Source organism: Chaetura pelagica, unplaced genomic scaffold (assembly GCF_000747805.2).
Source record: "Chaetura pelagica isolate M959 unplaced genomic scaffold, ChaPel_1.0 scaffold37, whole genome shotgun sequence".
Classification (NCBI taxonomy): Eukaryota; Metazoa; Chordata; class Aves; order Apodiformes; family Apodidae; genus Chaetura; species Chaetura pelagica.
In genome coordinates, this window is record NW_009954567.1 from 1,097,053 (window position 1) to 1,117,453 (window position 20,401).

At 40.9% G+C, this 20,401-nt stretch overlaps 1 protein-coding gene across 1 annotated transcript in view; it reads right to left on the reverse strand.

Annotated features, from left to right (window-relative positions):
- Nucleotides 1-13,262: 13,262 nt before the first annotated feature.
- Nucleotides 13,263-20,401, reverse strand: part of IL6ST (interleukin 6 signal transducer) — a 24,185-nt gene continuing 17,046 nt past the window's right edge. Inside the window, 6 exon segments of the mRNA XM_010005343.1 lie at nt 13,263-14,395; nt 16,067-16,148; nt 17,484-17,517; nt 17,520-17,558; nt 18,777-18,917; nt 19,830-19,976. Of these exon segments, the coding sequence (XP_010003645.1) occupies nt 13,670-14,395; nt 16,067-16,148; nt 17,484-17,517; nt 17,520-17,558; nt 18,777-18,917; nt 19,830-19,976 (1,169 nt within the window). The 3' untranslated portion in view covers nt 13,263-13,669.

A 20,401-nucleotide genomic window follows, 5' to 3' on the forward strand; every position in this document is an offset into this window, starting at 1 on the left:
TTTTTTCTCCTCATTTCTGATTTCCTTGCACATTATTTTCCCTGAAAAAGTGTAATGCAGCAAGTGGGCTTAGTACCTCTTAGAAATTAGGGTTGGCTTGTGCCTGTGCTTTGGAAAAGTATCTTCTTGGAATTTGTTTTCATTCAAAGTTGTACTTTCTGACTTTTCACAGTTTGTCTTTCCAAATAATGCTGTGAACCATGAAAATAAATAAACAAACCTGAGAGCATGTGGAAAAGTTTTCATCAAGTTATACTAAATGCACCATTTAGACATTTTAGATTTTCTTCTTAATTTAGAAATGTGACTCCACTTTTATAATGTCAAGTGGAATTGGCAGGTTTAATGTGACATGGTATATTTTTTTATAGAACACCTGGTGTCATTATTCCTAGAGGGTGGTTTTCCTAGATGTCATTTGATTTCATAATCACACATCTGAAAAACTCTCATTCCTATCACTCCTAAAAATGCAGAAAATTATTCTCTCAGGTGTATGGGTCTTTGCAAGGTTAATAGAGATCAGCTTCTGGCATAATGTCAATAAGATACTGATGCATCTTCACAGTTGTCATTCTTCCCTGTATCATACAAATAATTATTTTCTGACCTTATGGCTTATGCCCTGCAAACTATTAATAGGCCATGTTTTTCACTTACCAGACTTTTAAACTAAAGTAAATGTTCAACCTTTTGTTACTGAGTTTACCTTTAACTCTCCAGAATTTGAAATTCTTCGAAGAGGAAACTCTTCAACATGAGTAACGTATTACAGGCAAATTTTCCATACAACATAACCTATAATATTTCTGTGTTGCTCATGCCCTGTACAATTTCCCAGATGGGGGGGAAGAGGAATGTTAGGGGTTAATGCAGTGAAGAAAAGGAAGCTTTTTTCATCCTCTAGTTAGCACTCACTTGGTCAATGCATGCTTTTCTGGAGATGATGCAGCTGCTGCTGAACATCTGGAGTAAATGGACTGACAGAAGGTCTGAGCCAACTGCTGCTATTTGATGCTTATCTTGCCACAAAAGATACTTCATTACAGGTAATGTCTCTGAAAGACTCATAACTAGATCTCTCTTTTTGAGATGGTTGCTGGTTTCTCAAGATGGATGTTTCAACTTCTGCTTATGAGTGAGAAGTTACAAGGGAGAGCTGCATCACTAGTCCAAGTTTGGTATCTCGTGTAGCAGAGGTAAACATTGGCATGCAATGGAGTCCTAACCAGAGCACAGAGTGTGTGCAATGGACTTGCAGCTTCTGTTCTTGCTCAGCCAATGGGTTCACATCACCTTTGTAGTAATTTCAACAGTTCTGCTACTATTCCTACTTAACAGTTTTACACAGTGATGACAGAGGGTTAGTGTTTCTGTGTTGCTTTGATGGTTAGCACTGCAAGAGACACTGTGCAGGAATTGGATGTGTTTTGCCTGAGAGCCCATGAAACAGGATCCAGATGAGGCTGTGCCTGTCCGTGCCTATCCATGCCTCTTTCATCAGTCAATATGCCAGAATGATGGATTCAACCTGCCAGAGTGGTAGGGTATATGGCCTAAGGTGAAAAGTGCACAGCAAGAAAGACTGTGAGCCTTCTTCCAAGAGACCCCTGCCCACGGCCACCGAGAGGCACTGTGCATGCGGGGGTGTATGTGTTATTTTATGCTAATGATTTTGGGAAACAATTTAAATATTATAATGAATTTTTTGAACTAATTTGTTTAATCCTGCCTGTTTCTTTGTTAGGTATTGCATATGTATATTTGAAAGTAAATAAATACGTACTGTCTTTGTCCGTTGGTGTGTGTTTGGAGGAGCGATCCCCGCGCGCCCAGCGTCACAATAAAGAATACCTGCTTTATAGCTTCACAGGGCTGTGGAGTCTATTTCTTCACTTCATCAAGCAAACCACTGTTTTTTTAATCCTTCATATCTTCTAGTTTTCATCAGTTTTCCTCCTTAGCAGAAATCCTGCTTTCAGTATTTGACAGAAATGTGATTATTCTAGTGAACTTGGATTAATTACCTGCTCTTTTCCTGGGCTTTCCTGCAATTATTTGGTTTGCCCTTTTTTCCAACAGTAAATAATTTCACTGCCACCTCACTGTTTAACTAAAACTATTTTTTTATTTAGATCTTTTGAACTCAGAACATAAACGTGTTGAGAATCCAAACCATTAAACAGATATTTTAGCAACATACTCTTCTGTGAAATGACAGAATATTAAAACATGAGCAGAAACAGGTGTGTATACATATGGAGTAGACTTGTTCTCCTAAGTATTTAGAACAGGATACTTGAAAAGTAAGCACAGAGTGACTATTTCATGCTGCAAATTCCTATGCTCTGCTTTCTCTAGCTCTTAAAATACAAGGCTTTTGTTGAAAATGCTCTCCCCAGATCGGAAGGGGAATGCTTTTAAACCTTTAGTTCCTTCTCTAAGTTTGTCTGAGAGATTAGTACGTCAGTACACAGGCTGCCCTGAGCTGCCCCAACTATAGCTTAATAATGTCCATTCTAATGGTCCTGAGTTATGTGGGTTGTTCGGGTGAGCTTTGGAATGTGGAGGAGGGTTGACCTGCTGGTCATTTGCTGCAGATGAGGATGCTGGGAGAGTTGCTGCAGCCCTACGTGTGCTCAGTAAAAGAATAGTCCACGTAAGCCTGAAGTGGGCAGTCAAAAAACCTGTTGTTCCTTTATGATATGGTGTTTCCAATTTCAGAAATGCCGTTTTAACACCTACTGAGTAAGGAGGTCAACACTTTGAAGTTTGAATGTCTGCCACCAGCATTTTTCTCAGCCTCTCAGAGTGTCTTAGGTTCTTGGGCATTGCTTAGCCCCACACTGATGAGCTATAAGTCCTTTATCATGGCTAAAAGCCTGCTGAGCCAACCTTTGTATTATCTAGTTTTCAGTGTCTGACTAGATAGAACTAGTTTTGAAGTGAGTACTTATTTCTGAGAAAAACAGCCATATTTACATTCTGTAGGTCTGTCATTGCTATCAGAGTCAGAGTGCAGTCCTGACCTAGTCAAGCATAACTTCTGCAGAAGCTTCACTGTTTTGTAACTGTTTGTCTGATAGAGTTTGATAAAGAAGTAACATGCTTCATAATCATGGAAAGATTATGCAAAAGAATTCAAGGATGACAGAAACAATAAGCGTATTATTATAATCAGAGCAAATCCTCTGGGATGTCCACTTAGAACGTCACTGAACTAAATCAAATGCCCTATTCTGAAAAAAAAAAAAGAGCTTGAAAGGCTTTCTAAAATAATACTATGGCAAATTATAAGAGAATGCAAAACATGTCTTATTATTATTCATTATACTAAATGAGAAGTCTGCTTCTGAATTTCTTCTTCTCATACTCAGTGTCTGCTAAGTCTGGGCATGATGTCTAGGTTACATTTCTGTTACTTTCCTCGATGCCAACAGCAGTTAGCTGGTTTCTTTGTGATCTGGGGGGTCTTTGTTTTTGCTTCCTCTTTCTGTTTTTTGGTGTTGTCATTGTTTTGTTGTGGGTTTTTCCCCCCCCTCTTTTAGGAGTAGGAATTTATGCTAGCATCAGAGATATTTACTTAGAAAATGTGTTTAAAAATCCTCTGAACAAAGGAAGAATTAAACAGTGGGGGACTGTTTTTGCTTTTCTTGTAAAGCATTTTCCTAACTAGCTGCCCAGTATCCCTGATACCCAGCTGCCTTCATGGCTTGCTGCCTTTGCTAGCTGCTTTTTCCCATGGAGTTTATGGCTCCTTTGAACACTCTCCTTGCATTTCCTTTCATCTGCATTTTTAAAAATATTTTTTACAGTTTGATAGGTTGGCTCATGAATAAGCCCTCAGGGACCGCATTTCTCTTTTGTTTTCATTTTCAGAAGGGCTTATTGCTTTTGCACTTCTGATGAAAGGTACCTGCAGTTTATGAACCTAACAAGGTTTCATGCTGAGCTGCAAAGGGAAGAAAGCAGGTTAGTGTTGAATTATTTTGGGTGAAAATGGACACACAGGAGTTTAGATTTGGCTAATTTTCACCCTTCTTCAAGCACATGAGGCTGGTTCTTTGTAAGTGCTGTCGTACTGTCTACATAAACTAAAGGGTAATATTGGATTTAAGCTGTACACATCTCCTGATACAGGGAGGTGTGAAAGGAGAGGAGATGCTTGATCTCAATAGACGTGATCCTTTCCTTTCCTCCCCATCTCTCATCACCCTCCCTGTGCACATTTCCAGTTCTCTAGCCCCGTGTTCCTAGGGGTGTGTGATTTCCTTGTGCCACCAGTTTGTCTGACTGTCAATGCAAAACTACTGAACAATTTGTTGCAAAGTTACTCAATCCGTGGACTTAGTAGTAGGTATGTAGTCTGTAGACATGGCCCAGGTTCCTGATCTTAGTTTGCATAGGAGTAAGGTTGCTCACTTCTCAGTGAATTGAGCTGTCACTGCTGCCTCTGATACGACATACGAGCATAGGCATTCAGGGAAAATTCCTGATGTGCCCCTGCTTGCTTTGAGGTGAGTGGTTTTTGTTGCTACATCTTCAGATAAAATCCCAGATGCATTGTCTCCAGTTTGTGCTTGTTCTGCTCCCATCATTGGGGTTTACTCTTGTAAGGACTGACCTTTAGTGATAGGACCAGCTAACTTGAGTTTCTCTCTGGACTAAAAAGCATGTCATGTGACTCTGTTTACTCCAGCTTTTGTCGATGGGTCTCAGTTTCACTGCCTTTAAAGGAGTTTGTGCTCTAGCAGTGTATGTTTATTTTTGTGTTTCTGTGTTTATGTTCTTATTTAAATTATTCCCCATTCAAATGACTCACTTTCACAGCCTGGCCTTTTTCCTACATTGTGTTCAGGCTAATTTTAAAGGCCGATATGAGTTCCTTCATTTTTCATACTTAGGTAAAGATTAAATTTGCTTTCATTTACAGATGTGTACCTATGTATTCTAATTCTATCTATCTAAATGGCAGAAGTAAAAATAAAAAGGCTCTCTAACTTAGACAGGAGTGTTACTAGTTTCACTTAAAGAAGGAAGACACCCAGGAAATAAATGAGTGAAAATGTATGCAGCAAATGGAGCATAAGAGAGACTTGCTGAAAGAGCCCTGAGCAGGTTCTGGAGGCAGCTGCTTTGTCTTGTGGCCGTTGGCAAGTGCTGGTCTAGACAAATATCTGGGAGAGAGAAATGGGGAGGCAAGGAGGGAGCTTCTTCAGGTGTCTCTTATTCAACACAGAGTAAGCTTCACGTGATCCATGATAAACAGAAGTTGGAATGTATTTTAAAGGTTACTACAGTACACCCATCTAGGGAAATATGTTTTAGAATCAAGATAGCACCCTCGCCTTGTGTGGGGAACAGTCCATCTTCTCTCCCCCCACATAAGACTGAACAAAATGCCTTTCAAGTCAGCAAAGCAAGACTGGTGTCTTTTTGCTGATTCAGCCAAGGACAGACTAGAACAGGCCTCTCGCTCTGCCAGAAAAGTCCACAGCAGGAAAAGAGCATAAGGGTTCTGGTAACTGGCAGCAAAATGGACAATAGATGCCTCTGACAGAGCATGTACCTGGCCAGTGCTAACTGGCTAATTTGACAGTGGTACTTAATTCTAACAGTGATTTCTGATCTATAAATAGGGTGAGTTCTGCAGGCTCTCTGCCTGCCTGGGGACAGACCCTGCTGCAGCACCAGCAGCTGCCTGGAACCCCAGCACTGCTGCCCAGAGGAGCCGAAGGGGGCACCTGTACCCACTCCGTAGGCTCAACTCCTACCCTTTTACTCCATCGATTCCACACCCCTCCCTCGGAGTGCACATTTAATAAGACCATAGTATCTTTGAATTATTTTCCTGATACATACCTAGTCTGCTTCTCCTGAACCTTGGTCCCTTGGTTTGTACTAACCCTTAATAAACCAGTTAATTTGTAAAGCAAACACTGGTCTCAGTAGCAGTTTGTGAGCGTGGTGAGGGTGCATCCCAACCTCCACCCTAAGACACGGTCCTGCAGTGGCCGCTCCGCTGTGCGAGGAAGCGCCACATGTGACCCTTGGGTTCATTCACAAACCCCTCCACGCTGGGGGGGACCTGGCAGAAGCACCTGGCAGCCAGCAGCCCCTGGCACAGGCTCACGACGCCTTGTCCATAACCAAGTCCACGGCTGCAGGCAGTGGTAGTGGAGAGAGCCAGTGTGCACAGGGGGTTGCACCCCATGGCTCTTTGGTGCACACACAGCCAAGTATGTTCTTTCTCAAATCATCAGTGTCCTCAGAACAGGGGAAAAAAGCTGCATCCTTTCAAGCAGGAAGGGTTTTGCTGGCATGGGGCTGGTCCAGAAAGGGTTTTTAGAAGACTTGTGTTTGTTCTCAAAGCCATGGCATGTCTACTGGTAACAAATGTCAGTGGTGATTCCTTATCTGGATGGTGCAGTTCGTGACTCAGGCCATAGCAATGCGTGAGAACACGCTTCCTGTTAGCAATTCCCAGAATGTTAGTGAGCCCATAGGGACACACAGCCAGTACTCTGGGCAAGCTTCATGTGCATCAGCTATTGTGTGGAATGTGCCTCTGAGGACATGGGGACATTGACCTGCCTGGCAGCACACAGACACTGAGCCTGCCCAAGAACTGGATTTAACGTCCCACTCAGGATTGCAGTTTATGGAAGTATGAAATGACAGGCAGAGCTTCTGTTGGCAAAGGGAGAAGCAAGAGAGAAGCCACGAGGACTTGCTAATCTGTCAGAAAAGAAATACAGGAGTAATTTGGCTGTGGGTAGAGCTGGGGCTGGAGCAGTAAGCCTGTCTAGCTGCTGAAGGCAACATGCTGCTGCTGTCTCTCATCATGGCCCCAGTGGGCTGAATAGACCCTGGGGTGCTGGGGCCAAGACCTCCCAGAAACACAACTAGAAGGCCAGGAGTGGAGCCATGCTGCACCACTGAGAGCAGCAGATCTGTAGCAGATAATGCCCTGGCCTCCTGCCCACAGCCCAGCACCCGGGTGCTCCCTCACTGGTTCCAGGTAGCATTTGCCAGCCAGCTGGCTGCTCAGCTGCATCCTGGATGCAATGAGTGCCCCAGGGACATGCAGCCCTGGAGAGCATTTTCTGAGGAGCTTTATTTGGGATTTTGGTGTCCAGAACCTGTTGCATGACACTGTGGGCTCAGGATAATGGGCTATGCCTGCAGTTAAGAGGACTGGCTGAGCACTTGTGTATACAGATGGATGGGCGCACAATTGTGCTGATGCTCAGCAGCTGCAAGCTCAGGTAAGGACATGCAAAAAAACCCCATGCTTCTTTAGAAACTTCAGGGGCCTTACATAAAATGGTGGTAAGACAACTACTGTGCAGTGAACTAACAGTTTGGAAAAGGAGTCTAGTGTTATAATTGCACTTAATCTAGCATATGAAAATGTTAACTGGCATGATGTCTGGAATGGCTTTTTTGCGGCACTGACTGAAACAATTTTTTGTGCTGCGGGTGACACCTAATGTAGCACTCCTATCCACCTCCCACCACCCACCTGTTCTACCTGAATCTGAGAACTTTAGTGAAGGAGCTTTCCTTAGCTGCCACCCTTGAAGCCTTTTGCAGATATGACTGTCCTCTGAAGATCCACCTGTGCTTCTTCTGTACTGAGACACAAGTTCACTGAAGGCCTGCAAGGGTTCTCCACCCATTAGAAACAAAAGAACCACCCCAGGTAAAACTGAGAGCTATGTCAGACACAGATCTCCGATTCCTTTCTTGGAAATGAGTGTGTGAGCAGCCAGCATTATACCCTGCTCTTCACTCCCACAGTGTTCCTTAGAACTGGATTTTTGGGCATTCTTAATTTTAAACAGACCTAAACAATCCTACTGGGAGTGCCAGTACTGTATCTTCAGAGCCCATAGCCAGAGGCAGGCACAGACACCCCATTACAGGTGACATCCTGGAGCACAGAATGTACAAACCCCTGGCCAGCATCAGGAACAAACCTGGGTCCCTGAGACAATGGACTGTCTTGGCACCAAGGTCAGTCAGTCACAGCCAACACCTATTTATATGAAGACAAAGGGAGGACTGAAGAGAATTCATCACTTCTGGACTTGCCCAGTACACCCAAGTAGGTAGACTTTTGTCCTAGTATACCATGGTTGTCTCCCTCTGGGAATGTCTCTTCATTTTTTGCCTATTAGGTAGCACCCAGATTCCTCTCTTACGTCAGAATTAGGTCAGCCTTACAAAACACCAACTGTAGCACACAAGGCAAGTATGGGACTTTTTGTTTTCTTCTTGTATACTAGGTACTAGACAAATGCAACATAGAGACTCATTTGGATAACAAAGAAGAAGCATTCAAAACCGACCATGATGTAAATTCTAGAAAGTAGAGTTTATATGACAATAAACATGCAACTTGCAAAAGAACGAAGATAGCATACTGGTATTAAAACACATTTCCATATAGAGACAGCTTATGCAGCAATTACAAGTTTAACCTCTGGCTGGAGTATGCAAGCCCTTTAAAGCTGGCACTCTTAATTACCAGTAGCTTAATAAGCCATAGTTAAAGTACATACAAAATCTGACTTAATGTTTACATTCACTAGCCATATGATCCAGCATCAAGGCACTTTCCTTGTCCGTATGTCTGTTCCTGTGTTCCATGCCTCTGCTTACCCAGATGCATGTATCTGCACAGCAACATTCAGTGACCAGTAACCTTGACTACAGACTCTTTATCCCCAAATAAAAGCCCTTGGTTACTAGACGATCCATCGCTGTATCCAAGTGCCAGGCTGTATGTGACACTGTAAACAAGACTGGTGTGTTAAAAAACCACAGCAAGTTGATTGAATCTGCTGACGAATGCGCTTCGGTATGAAGAGAAGCAACAGGTGTCACCAGCTTCAACACCGCAGAGAAGGCTCGTCTGCCGCGCCGGCAGTCGCTGGAGGAGAACAGCCAGTGCAGGGTGCAGAAGATGCCTCAGTCTGAGCAGGAGGGCATGGAGCTTTCCAGCTGTCTGCCGACAGTTGTGCCATATATGTTGTTCATCTATTGTTACAGAAGTGTGCTTCTGCAGAGTATCAATGACTTTATTGCGTATATCCCCTTCAAAGTTGTCTTTGCAGATAAACACAAACATTGGCTAAGGCTGCATTCTGGAAGGTACTTACTGCCCACCCTTCCCCTGCACTAAAATCAGGAGGGGTTTGGAAATGGACAGTTGTTAGATCTGGTCCTTAGTCATTGATTTTACATTTGCTCATAGCAAATTTTGTGGCCTTAAAAATGCACCTTTGTGCATAAAGTCAGCACTGCTTTAGGTTTTTGAAATGGCTCAGATTGCACAAGTAATACAAAGGAAAGAATAGTGAAAGCAGACAGACGTGTTTTAGCTCAATTTTTTTAAACTGATCCTTTCACTTTTAAAGAAATAAGAATTTATGAATCCACTACAAGATACTTAATTTTACCCTTCTCCAAACTTTTGCACATATGCCTCCACTGCAGTTTTCTGGATCAAGACCTAAGCTGAAGACTGTGGTATTGGCTGTAATTCCCAAATGGCTCTTGCATGACAAAAGACTAAGTATTTTTTCTTATAGACTGCTTCCAAATGACATAAGCAACTCTTAGAATTTGAAATGGCTATAGGAATCCATCCTAGATACGAGGTTACAGGGGATTAATGAATTTTTACAATCCATCAGTCAGGAGAATTTTTTAACATAGTTAAAGGAACATATTGAAGTAACAGTTAATCTCAATTACAACAACTGTCTCAAGGAAAAGGAAGTATATTTAAAAATAAAGTATATTTAGTCCCATTTAATAAAAGACAACTGAATATGTGTATGCCCTGGAGTTGGGGTGACTACTAGTAATTGGAGAGTCTTTGGAGTTTCAGATCCCACTGTGAAGTCAGCACTGTAGAAGCACACACAGATGTGGCTGTTCAGTGTTCAAGACCTGGCACTGAAACAAGTTCAATTACTGAAGTCAGGTGAGCACACACTGGTCTAATGCCACATACTGGGCACCATCTGATGGTGCTCATGATTTACAGTCAAAGTGGAAGCTGCAAATGCCACCCCATGCCATGGGACTTCTCTACTGCCCAGGAATGGGACTCAGCCCTTACCTGCAAGCTCCCTCCTCCTCCAAGGGCCAAAGCTTTTTACAGTCCTTACAATTAGCGTTTTGCTAGGCTGCTGTAGCACAATAGGCACAGGATAGTCACAGACATGCCAAATGAAGTTTAGAAAAAATCTTGCTCTGCTGTGCTTTGTGCTGCCATGTTAAGGCTTAACAGGCAGTTTAGTTTACTACAGTACGGCATATGAAACATAATCCCAAGACTTTCACTACAGTGGGAGAGGATATTCCTAGACTAACTGGCCTGGAAAGCGATCCATCACACCCCATAAACAACTCCAACAACCTCCTGTTCTGACAGAACCACCACAACAGAACTATATATTCACTTTTCTTGTAAACAGAAGAGCAGTTAGTCACCCTGCACTGAAGAGATGTTTCAAACATGCTAATACCTGCATGCTAAACATGCTAATACCTGCATAATCATTTATATTTCCCCTTTCCCTGCCACCAAAGTAAAAGGGTCTTTACAACTGTTCTCCCACCCCTACCTGAAAAATTCCAGTCCAGGAAATCAAGATGGACATGAAAGTGTCAGTAGTGAAGTATGGTTTTATTATAATAATGCCTTTATTTTGTAAAGTGCACCATAGTTATTGGGGGCAGGGGGAAGCTTTTTCTTTAGTTACTACATTAGGGCCAAGTTCAGAGAATTTCAGTGGATTGCTGTAATTACATGACACACACTCTAAAAACCTGTATGCAGCTGTTTGATACAATCAGATTGTTATGATTTAAAGTACAAAATCAAGTTAAACCCTGAACACTGCATTGATTTAATATTTGGCACATAGGTTTATGAACAACCTTTAAACCTGTTAGTTATATGTAATGTGGCTTCTACAAGCAGTTCACCCACAAGTTTCTCCTGCTTAGTCTTTAGTATTGTAGCCCTAGATAAATGCCCAAGCCTGAAAGATAGAACATAACTCTGGCAGACAGATGGAATTCTCTCTAGGATACACTCCTGAACAACTTTCTGAGTTTACTACCACTAGCACAAAAAATAACAAAGAAAGATGCCAGAAGTGACAGACCAGAACTGTTGTTAGCACAAACCTCTAAAATGAGAATCTCTTGATGCTGTTTGTTTAATGTTGGAAATGGTTCATGATTAACAGCAACTGAGAACAATATTACTTTCCTTTACACAACAGAAAGGCAAAGAACAACTTCTGGAATAACTGAAGTTGTCCCTCAAATAAGACACATGCTATCAAAAGTTAGTATCACTGGATCATAAAAAAAAATAATAAAAAAAAAATCATTATTTTTAAAACATCCAGGCCTTTGAAGCAATGTTCAGACTAAGTAGCCAGGTTGTGGCCCACAGAGTATTTCAGAGATGAGCAGGAGGTGGATTAAATGCAGAGCAGTTCTAATAAGCATGCACACTGTTCAGTGCGAGACTTTCCCTTTTCCTTGCAGTTTCTCATCAGTATGAGGTCTGCAGAGAGAAGGCATCCCATCCCCAAGTAAAGTAACTGCTATTATTTTCCAAGAGGAATGTGTTCTGACAAAGGAATGTTCCGTCAACCTCTGAAATACCAAAAGACAGTCTCTGCTGTCTTGTGACAGAATAGTTCTCATTATGCCGTTGCCCTCTGGGAGGGAACTTGAAGGTGCTGAGGTGGAGTGAGGAGAAAAGGAAGGGGACTGGATTGGAGAAAGGAGTAGTTATGGTAAGCTGCAACATGCCCTTTTAGTTTAAAAAAGTGCTCAAATACAAAAAACACTGTTGGGAAAAAGGGACTGTGGAATACTGAAATGTTATTAAATATTCTGCATTCTTTATCAGTTTTAAATAGTCCAAACTTCAAGAGATAATCTTACAAACATATTCTAGCATTGAATTTCTTTGTAACAAATGCAGAAGAGACATGTGTACGTCTATATTTTATACCTGTCCTTTCATGCAAGCCAGCAGACAAGGACAAGGGAAGTTGAAATGATACTGAAATCTGCCTTTCCAAAGCAAGTGCTTTGCAGAATAGCAGCATCAGAGGTCACAGCACAAAAGGTTTCAGATGGTCTTAAATATATAGTTCTTCTGCTGAAGGAGAAGCAAAACCCTTGTTTTATTCTCACAGCATAGCATTTAGTGTCTTGAATTAAGGTTTCATTAGTGTTGGATTAGAAAGCTAACTAGACTAAGTTAAGGTTAAAACAAATCTACAAGAGTGCCATAAAATTTCTAGTTATTATTGGAGAATGGGTTTATTTTAATGTAATTTCATTTTTCTATAAACCCTGGCAGAGAAAGTCTCCAAGATACTTATCTTCTTCAACAAAATGCAAACTGTAAAAGTGAAGAAGTGAGATATAAGAGTAAAATAACGAATTTTAACAACTTTATAAGTGTTATTTGTGGCTCATGACTGTTAATAGATACATACCACCAGTAATGTTCAAATTCAGGGTATAAGCTTTGCTTTTTTCTTCTTAGAGCTTCAGTGACTTCAATGCTTTGGTTTTTGCTGCTTTCAGCTTCAAGGAGGTCCTGCAGCAGTAGCAGTCAGGTTATAGCACGCTAATGCTTGTAGACAATCAGGAAGGAGGTTGCATTCCCTTTTCTCCAGAGCAGTTAGAAAAATGTTAAAAACTTCAGAGCTCCTTACTTGCCTCTCTCTGTCTCTATACAGCAAAGGTGCACATATTAAACAAAGGCAATTTATATGACCAGAGAGGTATGGTATAACCAGACAGTGATTTGGGTACAAAACCTTTAAATAAGTGTTAATCTTTGTTATCATTTGGATCTTTTAAATTGTTGAATGTGCTGTGCATCAAGTTGAAAGGCACATTTTTAGGCCTAATCATGATATAGTTAATGTGCATGCATATCTAAATGTAGGCAGAGTATCAATTACTATAGTAGCATTCAGAGTCAAGCAATCATGGTGCCCTCTTATTTGCACACCACAGCAAGTTCTATTTAATTTTTGTAATTTTTAAAAGGGGATGAACATGATTTCCATGTCTGGTAAGTTGAAAACAGGGACACTGGGCCAAGCCAAAATTCAGGAAGTTTATGAAACTATTGAAAAGTACACGATGCAAGTATTCTTCCACGTTAGAATACTAAGCTTCAGTCTTACTTTTGCACAGAGATGCTCCAAGCAATTACAGCCAACTTTTTAGGCTTGTACACTGTCACAAATTGAAGTATTTCTTCTAGGAGGTCTATCAGCTGATGTGATTAATTGAAACTTGCCATTTTCAATCATGTGTAAATTTGATATGACAAGACACCAAAAAAAACAGGGTAGCACAAAGGCTTGTTCAGCTACCCAGACATAAGATTTTATGTAGTGCATAAAAGTAAGTCTAAAGAGGGTCTGGATTGCAAATTTTCCACAAAAACACAGTCCTTATTGTACTTTATCAAATTACTCTTCACTTAACTTCAGTATTTCAATCTGCATTCAGATAAAAATACCTAGCTTAATTTATCAGAAACACAGGAGAAAGTGTGAACAGGCACTAATGAAGGCCTAAACAGAGCCAGTCTCCTCTCTTACTGAGGCATATAGCCCCCCTGTCTCACAGTCTGTGGGAGGTAACTTTTTGGCATTTCATCAATTGCCAGTGGATTTCCTTCTCCTGTTCCAGGTCTCACAGCTTGTCCTTCAGTACTTCCCTGTAAAACATCTGACAGAGCATCTTCCTGGGTATTTCCTTCCAGCCCAAGGCCCAACAGCTGTGAACTCTGACCCGAGATCTGCAGTTGTGCAAATCCAACAAGATCCCCCTCATCAGCAGAAGGAATTTGCTTTGTTCTTTCAAAGCATAGCCTGTCTATGTTGGTTTCATCCTGACCACCATTTTGTCTGAAATACTGCTGCCTCTGTGTTGTACTGTCACTTCCTCCAGCATGATCCTCTGATCTCTCTTCTGAATCTAGCAGTGGCTGAGTCGACTCAGACCTTGAAAAGACTTGTACAGGTGTTTGGTCTCTGTAGCCATTAAGCACTACAGTTGAATACTGTACAGTGCTCGAAGTGTTTTGCATAGTTTCACCTTCATCGCTGTCAGAGACGCTTTGCCTAGGAGAAGACATGCATGAGGATCCTCCAATACCACTGCTGTGACCTTCTGAAGTACTTTTTTCCTTTTTAAGCAAGTCAAATGGTTTTAGATCTTGTTCTGAAAAAGACTTCTTGTCATCAGCTTCTATTTCTACAACGCTTACATCTGTAAAGCTTCCTTCTGGGTACATCTGATCTTTGGAACTTAAGTTATGCTGAAAGAAACAGATGGATGTTGCCTAAGAAGAAGGTTATTTTAAAAATAAAAAATGCCAATAAATATCTGAATTTTTACTCTGTAATTGTTTCAAGTTTCTTTTCTCCTTATTAAGTCTGACATTATCTCCAAAGTATCTGATACAAAAAAGAAAGATGTAGCTTTGTTTCCAATACAATATCTCAAAATCATGCAGCTATTCTAAATCCATAATGGGTGTGGCAACTTTGCCCTATTTTAATTATTTTTAGAGCTGTAAACATAGAAACAATTGCTGTGCAGCACAAGAACATTCTATATTAAGGACATAGATACATTACTTCCAGTAACGGAAGTATTTCCGAACATCACAGCACCTCTTTACGTAAGTTAGCCACAGTTAACTGAACAGAATTTGATGTCCTTTACACCACATGGGGCATAAATTTTGCTGCCCTCTCCTCATCTGTGAGGAACTCTTTGAGCTTTATCTCTCATTCATGAGTTTACTGTACAAACCAGTCACTGAAGGGTTTTAAGAATGGGAATAATGAATTCTGTTTACTTAATCCTGACATCCTATGATTAGGTAAAATAATTAGGACTTAACCCCTCCAACTAGTAAACTGAATATAATTTGCATTATTAAAGCCTGCTCTACACTATGAAGTTGTGTTAGGGGCCCTGTATTTCTAATGCTGAATCTCTTGATGCAATGAAGTCTTCTAAACATATTGTATCACAATGTCATGAAACCTGACATCCAGGGTTTTTCCCTCGAAATACAGAATCAAAGAATCACAGAATGTATGGAGTTGGAAGGGACCTTGAAGATCACTGAGCGCCAACTCCCCTGCATGGGCAGGGACACCTCCCACTAGAACAGGCTGCTCAGAACCCCATCCAACCTGCCCCTGAACACCTCCAGGGATGGAGCCCCCTCAACATCCCTGGGCAGCCTGTTCCAGTGTCTCACCACCCTTGCACTGAAGAATCTCCACCTGATCTCTAACCTAAATTCCCCCTCTTTCAACTTAAAAACCATTACCCCTTGTCCTCTCACTAAAAGCCCCTGTAAAAAGACCCTCCCCAGCTTTCCTGTAGGCCCACTTCAGGTACTGGAAAGCCACTGTGAGGTCTCCCTGAAGCCTTCTCTTTTGCAGACTGAACAACGTCAAGTCCCTCAGCCTGTCCTCATAAGAGAGGTGCTCCATCCCTCAGATCATTTTTGTGGCCCTTCTCTGGACACTTTCCAACAGGTCCACATCTTTCTTGTGCTGGGAGCACCAGAGCTGGATGCAGTGTTCTAGGTGAGGTCTCACCAGGGCAGAATCACCTCTCTTGATCTGCTGGCCACACTTCTTTTGATACAGCCCAGGATGGAGTTGGCCTTCTGGGTCGCAACTGCACATTGGTGGCTCATGTCCAGCTTTTGATCCACTAGTACCCCCAGGTCCTTTTCCACAGGGCTGCTCTCAACTGTGACCTTCGTCAGCCTGTATTCGTATCTTAGGTTACCTGGGCCCAGGTTCAGGACTCTGCACTTGGCCTTGTTGAACCTCATGAGGTTCACTTGGGCCCACTTCTCTATCTTGCATGTGTGTGCAAAGACACAGAAGACTCCCACTGGTTACTTTACCTGAAACTGTGTGGACAAGAAAGCTACAGGATACAGAAAGATGAGTATTACCTTAGCTGGAACTTGAGGAGACCACTGTGCAATGTTACTCTTGGATGGATCAGGGACAATAGGCCAGATATGCTTTTTAATTCTGTAAAGGATTAAAACCAGAATAAAATTTCAAAATGCACTCCCCAAATTCCTATGTTGACTGCAAGTACTGCATAATCCAGGACTCTGCTCCCTTACACAGCAATTTTGCAAGAATATTTATTTCCAAAAAGGGATGCTTCCTAAACTTTTTTACACCTTTGTAGGAAGCTGTACTACTTAGCAAAACATAGCACTGCACTTGTAACTCCTCCAAACATTAGATGAAGCCATCCAACATAAGGTAAACCAACCAATGGCAATGATTAATGAGGAATTTTCAAATTTATAGCACTCTATAATCTACAGAGCAATTCTTTAGGTAAGCTGTAATGATGCATGTAATTATAAAAATACACTGTTGCTTCTTTAAGACAACCATGAATAACACAGCTGTCAAAAGCCAAGCCAACTTTACAAGTGAAAATAAAGTGAAAATATTTCAATAAAAACTTAAGAGAGTTCAGAGTTATAAAAGACTAAGGAAGTTTAAGAAGGTAATAACTGTTTCTTAGCAAGAGACATTTCTGTATATAAACCATCCCCAACCAAAGTAACTTGGAAACTTCCGGTGCATTATGAACAGGCTCCAACAACAGTTCCTCTGCAAGAGAACTCTGAAGAGCATTTCAATATGGACTTTTCACCTGACATCCATTAACAAAGTGCAGCAGTGAGGTCAGAAGGAAAAGGGCACTAAATGCTGTCTTTAATTAGAAAAAGCTAGTTTACTAGGGACACAGAACAGGTGCTGCCCATTTTCAGAAAGAACACTTCAGCAATAAGCTCTCAGCTAAAACCAGAGACAAGAGCTCTGGGGCAGAGGGAAAAAGAGGTGGCAGGATGTTTCCTAGCAGGTAGAAAACAGGCACAGAGCTTGACTGAGGTTATAAATAAGGCAGATAAATAAGACGTCTGCTTAATTTTTTGGGGTTGTAAAGCTTGAATAGCTCAAATAGTCAGTAAACAGATCTTCTGTGCTTCACAAACTAGGGATCATCATTCTACTCTCAAATGATTACTAAGAAAATAACACAGACAGCACATTCTGATCAAAACCTAATCCTGATCAACTCTAGCAATAAAAGGGGGAATTTCCTCCCAGGCTTAAGCCATGGAACATTTAGTTTGTGTGCTAACAGTAAAATATTAGTATCAGAAGAGGTCCTGATTTCTCAAGGAAAACACAGAAATGTTTATCACTGATCAATGTGTATTTTACCTTCTTTTTCTCATCTAACTGCAGAATATTTACTTTTTGTATTGAATGATTGCCATCTTTCTATTATGCCCGGAAATATCAGAAGCATAAGAGAAAGATGTAATTTATACTTACAAGTCCCGTTTATTGAAGCAAAACAAAACTCCACTAGACACACAGGTACAACTATGGCTTCAATTTCTCCTTTCCCTGAAAAAGAGAAGCAGCTATAGCCCAGTTTGACATTTAAGGAACTCAGCAGCATGCATTCCCAAAGGGACAGGGAGAATCTGAAACTCAATAGACCCACAGAGCTCAGTCTTAAGCTTCACCTTCATAAGAAGCTTTTAATCATATGAAAAGAGCCTGTGGGTGACAACATGAAAAGCTCTGTCCCAACAATTAAATGCCCGGCATCAACAAAAAAATGCAGGCTGCTCTTCAAGCTCTAACACTGACTGAGCAAGTAATTTCACACTTTGGGTAGACATGACAATATGTAAATCTATGTGAATTCATCTGTGGTAGAGATGTGTCTGCTGTAACAACACCACAGTTGAGTCAGTAATGTCACTAATCACCCACCAGTTCATTCTGTACACATAAAATTCCTCTGCCTGCAAACACATAAGCTTGCATTACTGCTATGCATTCCTTCCCATGTTACACACATTCTTCCATAAACCTTACAGAACACTTAGGCAAGAGCAACACTATACATAAAACAAACAACCCAGCCCACAACAACAAAAAAAGCTCCTAAATCCAAATAAGTGCTTTCCACAAAGCAGTTCAGTTGTATGTTGCTGCTCTGGCTCTAAACCTGAAAATATAATGAATTTAACTCTTCAAAATGAGTCTCTGTAGAGAACTGTAGAAAACTTTAATAGTGATAAGAATGAGAATGTGGAACCTGAAGAAGGGCTGTAAGAATGGCCTATGGTGACCTAGACGAGAAAATCAGAGAAAGCACAGCTCTGTAGCTTCTCAAGGCCAACCAACCTTCAGATTAAAACAAAGACTCTGGACTCTGTAAAACCAGGGTAGGAGCCATCAGACACCAGGAGGGAAGACAAAGGCACTGAGAAAATCCTAATGACTCACACAAAGTTGGGGCAAAAGTATACTATAACCTGAAGTATACACAAAACACATCTAAAATCAGCATGTTTGCCAACATAAAAGAGCAATCCAGGAGACCTGCAGTGGATAGCTTGTCCTCTGTACAATCAGAAGAAATCCTAACTATTTGCCATTAAGTACTGGATAGGCTATCTGGATATCATGCACCCTGTAAATATGGCTGCAACTGAAACATTTTTTCTTTAAATAAAATAACATTCTTTTCCTATCATGTATTGCACAGATCCTTGCTAAACTGCTGCAACATTACTTCCTACTTCTACTAGTTGTCCCACTCTTTCTTACCAAATTTTTGTGTAGTAAAGGTAAAATCAGGGCCACTCCTGCCTCCTTCATCTGTGGATGCCATCATCCGCACAGTATAGAGTGTGTCACTGGCTAGAGAAGATAGGGTGTACTCTGTCTTGGAAGGATCCACCGTCACAGCTAAAGAGAGGAAAAAAATTATACCAGTTTTCTCCACATACACAGTAGCATTAGAACATCATGTCTTCAGATGTACAAGATAGTTTTAGTGGCACACATGGCTGTATGGAAAATGCAACAGACACAGAAAAACTACGAAGTTGTACAAGAAACACTGATTAATGCATGTTTCAATTTAGTCTCTTGATTGATGGCAGTCTACATGTTCATGTCCTGTGGTTTTTTTTTTCCCTCAGAATGTAGCTACAAAGTAAACTAGTAGTAAAGTTGAGGCTTAAAGGTCTATAATAAGCAGAATGGCTAACTAGAAACAGCTTGTTACTAACTGGAAAAACATGGTTAACTAGAAATAACAACTATGGTATGCATAAGTAATTGGCCCTTCCAATTTAAACAAATCTAGATGAATAAAACATTTCAATAGTGCTAACTTCCCATGTTATGCCTGATGGTCATATACACTACTGACAACTAAAATGTACTTTGAGCAAGATATTTTATATCAGTAATATACTTGTCTAGAGCTCCAGGAGGATTAAAAATTCTACCACCCTTTTTTTTAAGGCTTTACCATTGATAAATGCAGTCAACTCCTTTACACTTTGCATGGTCTTGATTCGTTTTGCTATACCACCATCTCACCCTGTATTTAGACAGAAAGATCGGAGCAAAATGCCTGCAAAATCAGCTTTCAGAAACTAAAACCAGTACCCTTCTATACATAGACTGAATGTTCTTAATTCTTTATTAGAGTTTTCTGTTTGGTATGGAGGACAGCTATGTCTCAGACATCAGCCTTATGCCATCAGAACAGACTGTCTGCCACACTCAATTCTGTATTTTGTTTTTCAGGAACATGTATTAGGAAGGAGGCAGATGGAATACCACAAAGCACTCCTCTGCTTCTGTTACCTGTTTCATTTCCATCAACAGTTTTGTAAAATATGGTGTAACTTCTGATAAATCCATTTTGTTCATCCACTGTGAGATGGTTCCATGTCAAAACAGCTTCAGCTTTTCCTACCTTTTTTGTCTGAACAGTTGGTCCTTTTGAAGGACCTGCAATGGGAAATGAACATTAGCTTCGGTTGGGCACCTTTGCATCAGTGTATTAATGATCACTGAATTGCTACTGTGTAAAAACTTCAATGAAATAGCTGGACTAACTCATCTACAATGCATTATTTTCAAACAACGCAGAAACTCTGAAGACGTTTTAAAAGAAATATCCAGGAAAAAAGATGTGGAAAACAGTAACTAGCAGATCACATGAAATATTCAACTGAAGTCAGTCTTGGCTTCATACTTGAAATTTCAAATAAATCAGCATAGGAATACTACTAAACCAATGTAACAACAAACTCATACCAAATTATCTCATTGGCTAAAAATGTAGACCACATTAAAGCAAAGGTCTCGTTATTTTTAATCAAGAAAGTCAGCTTATGTGCTCCAAGATGACTACTTTATACTTACGATCCTGC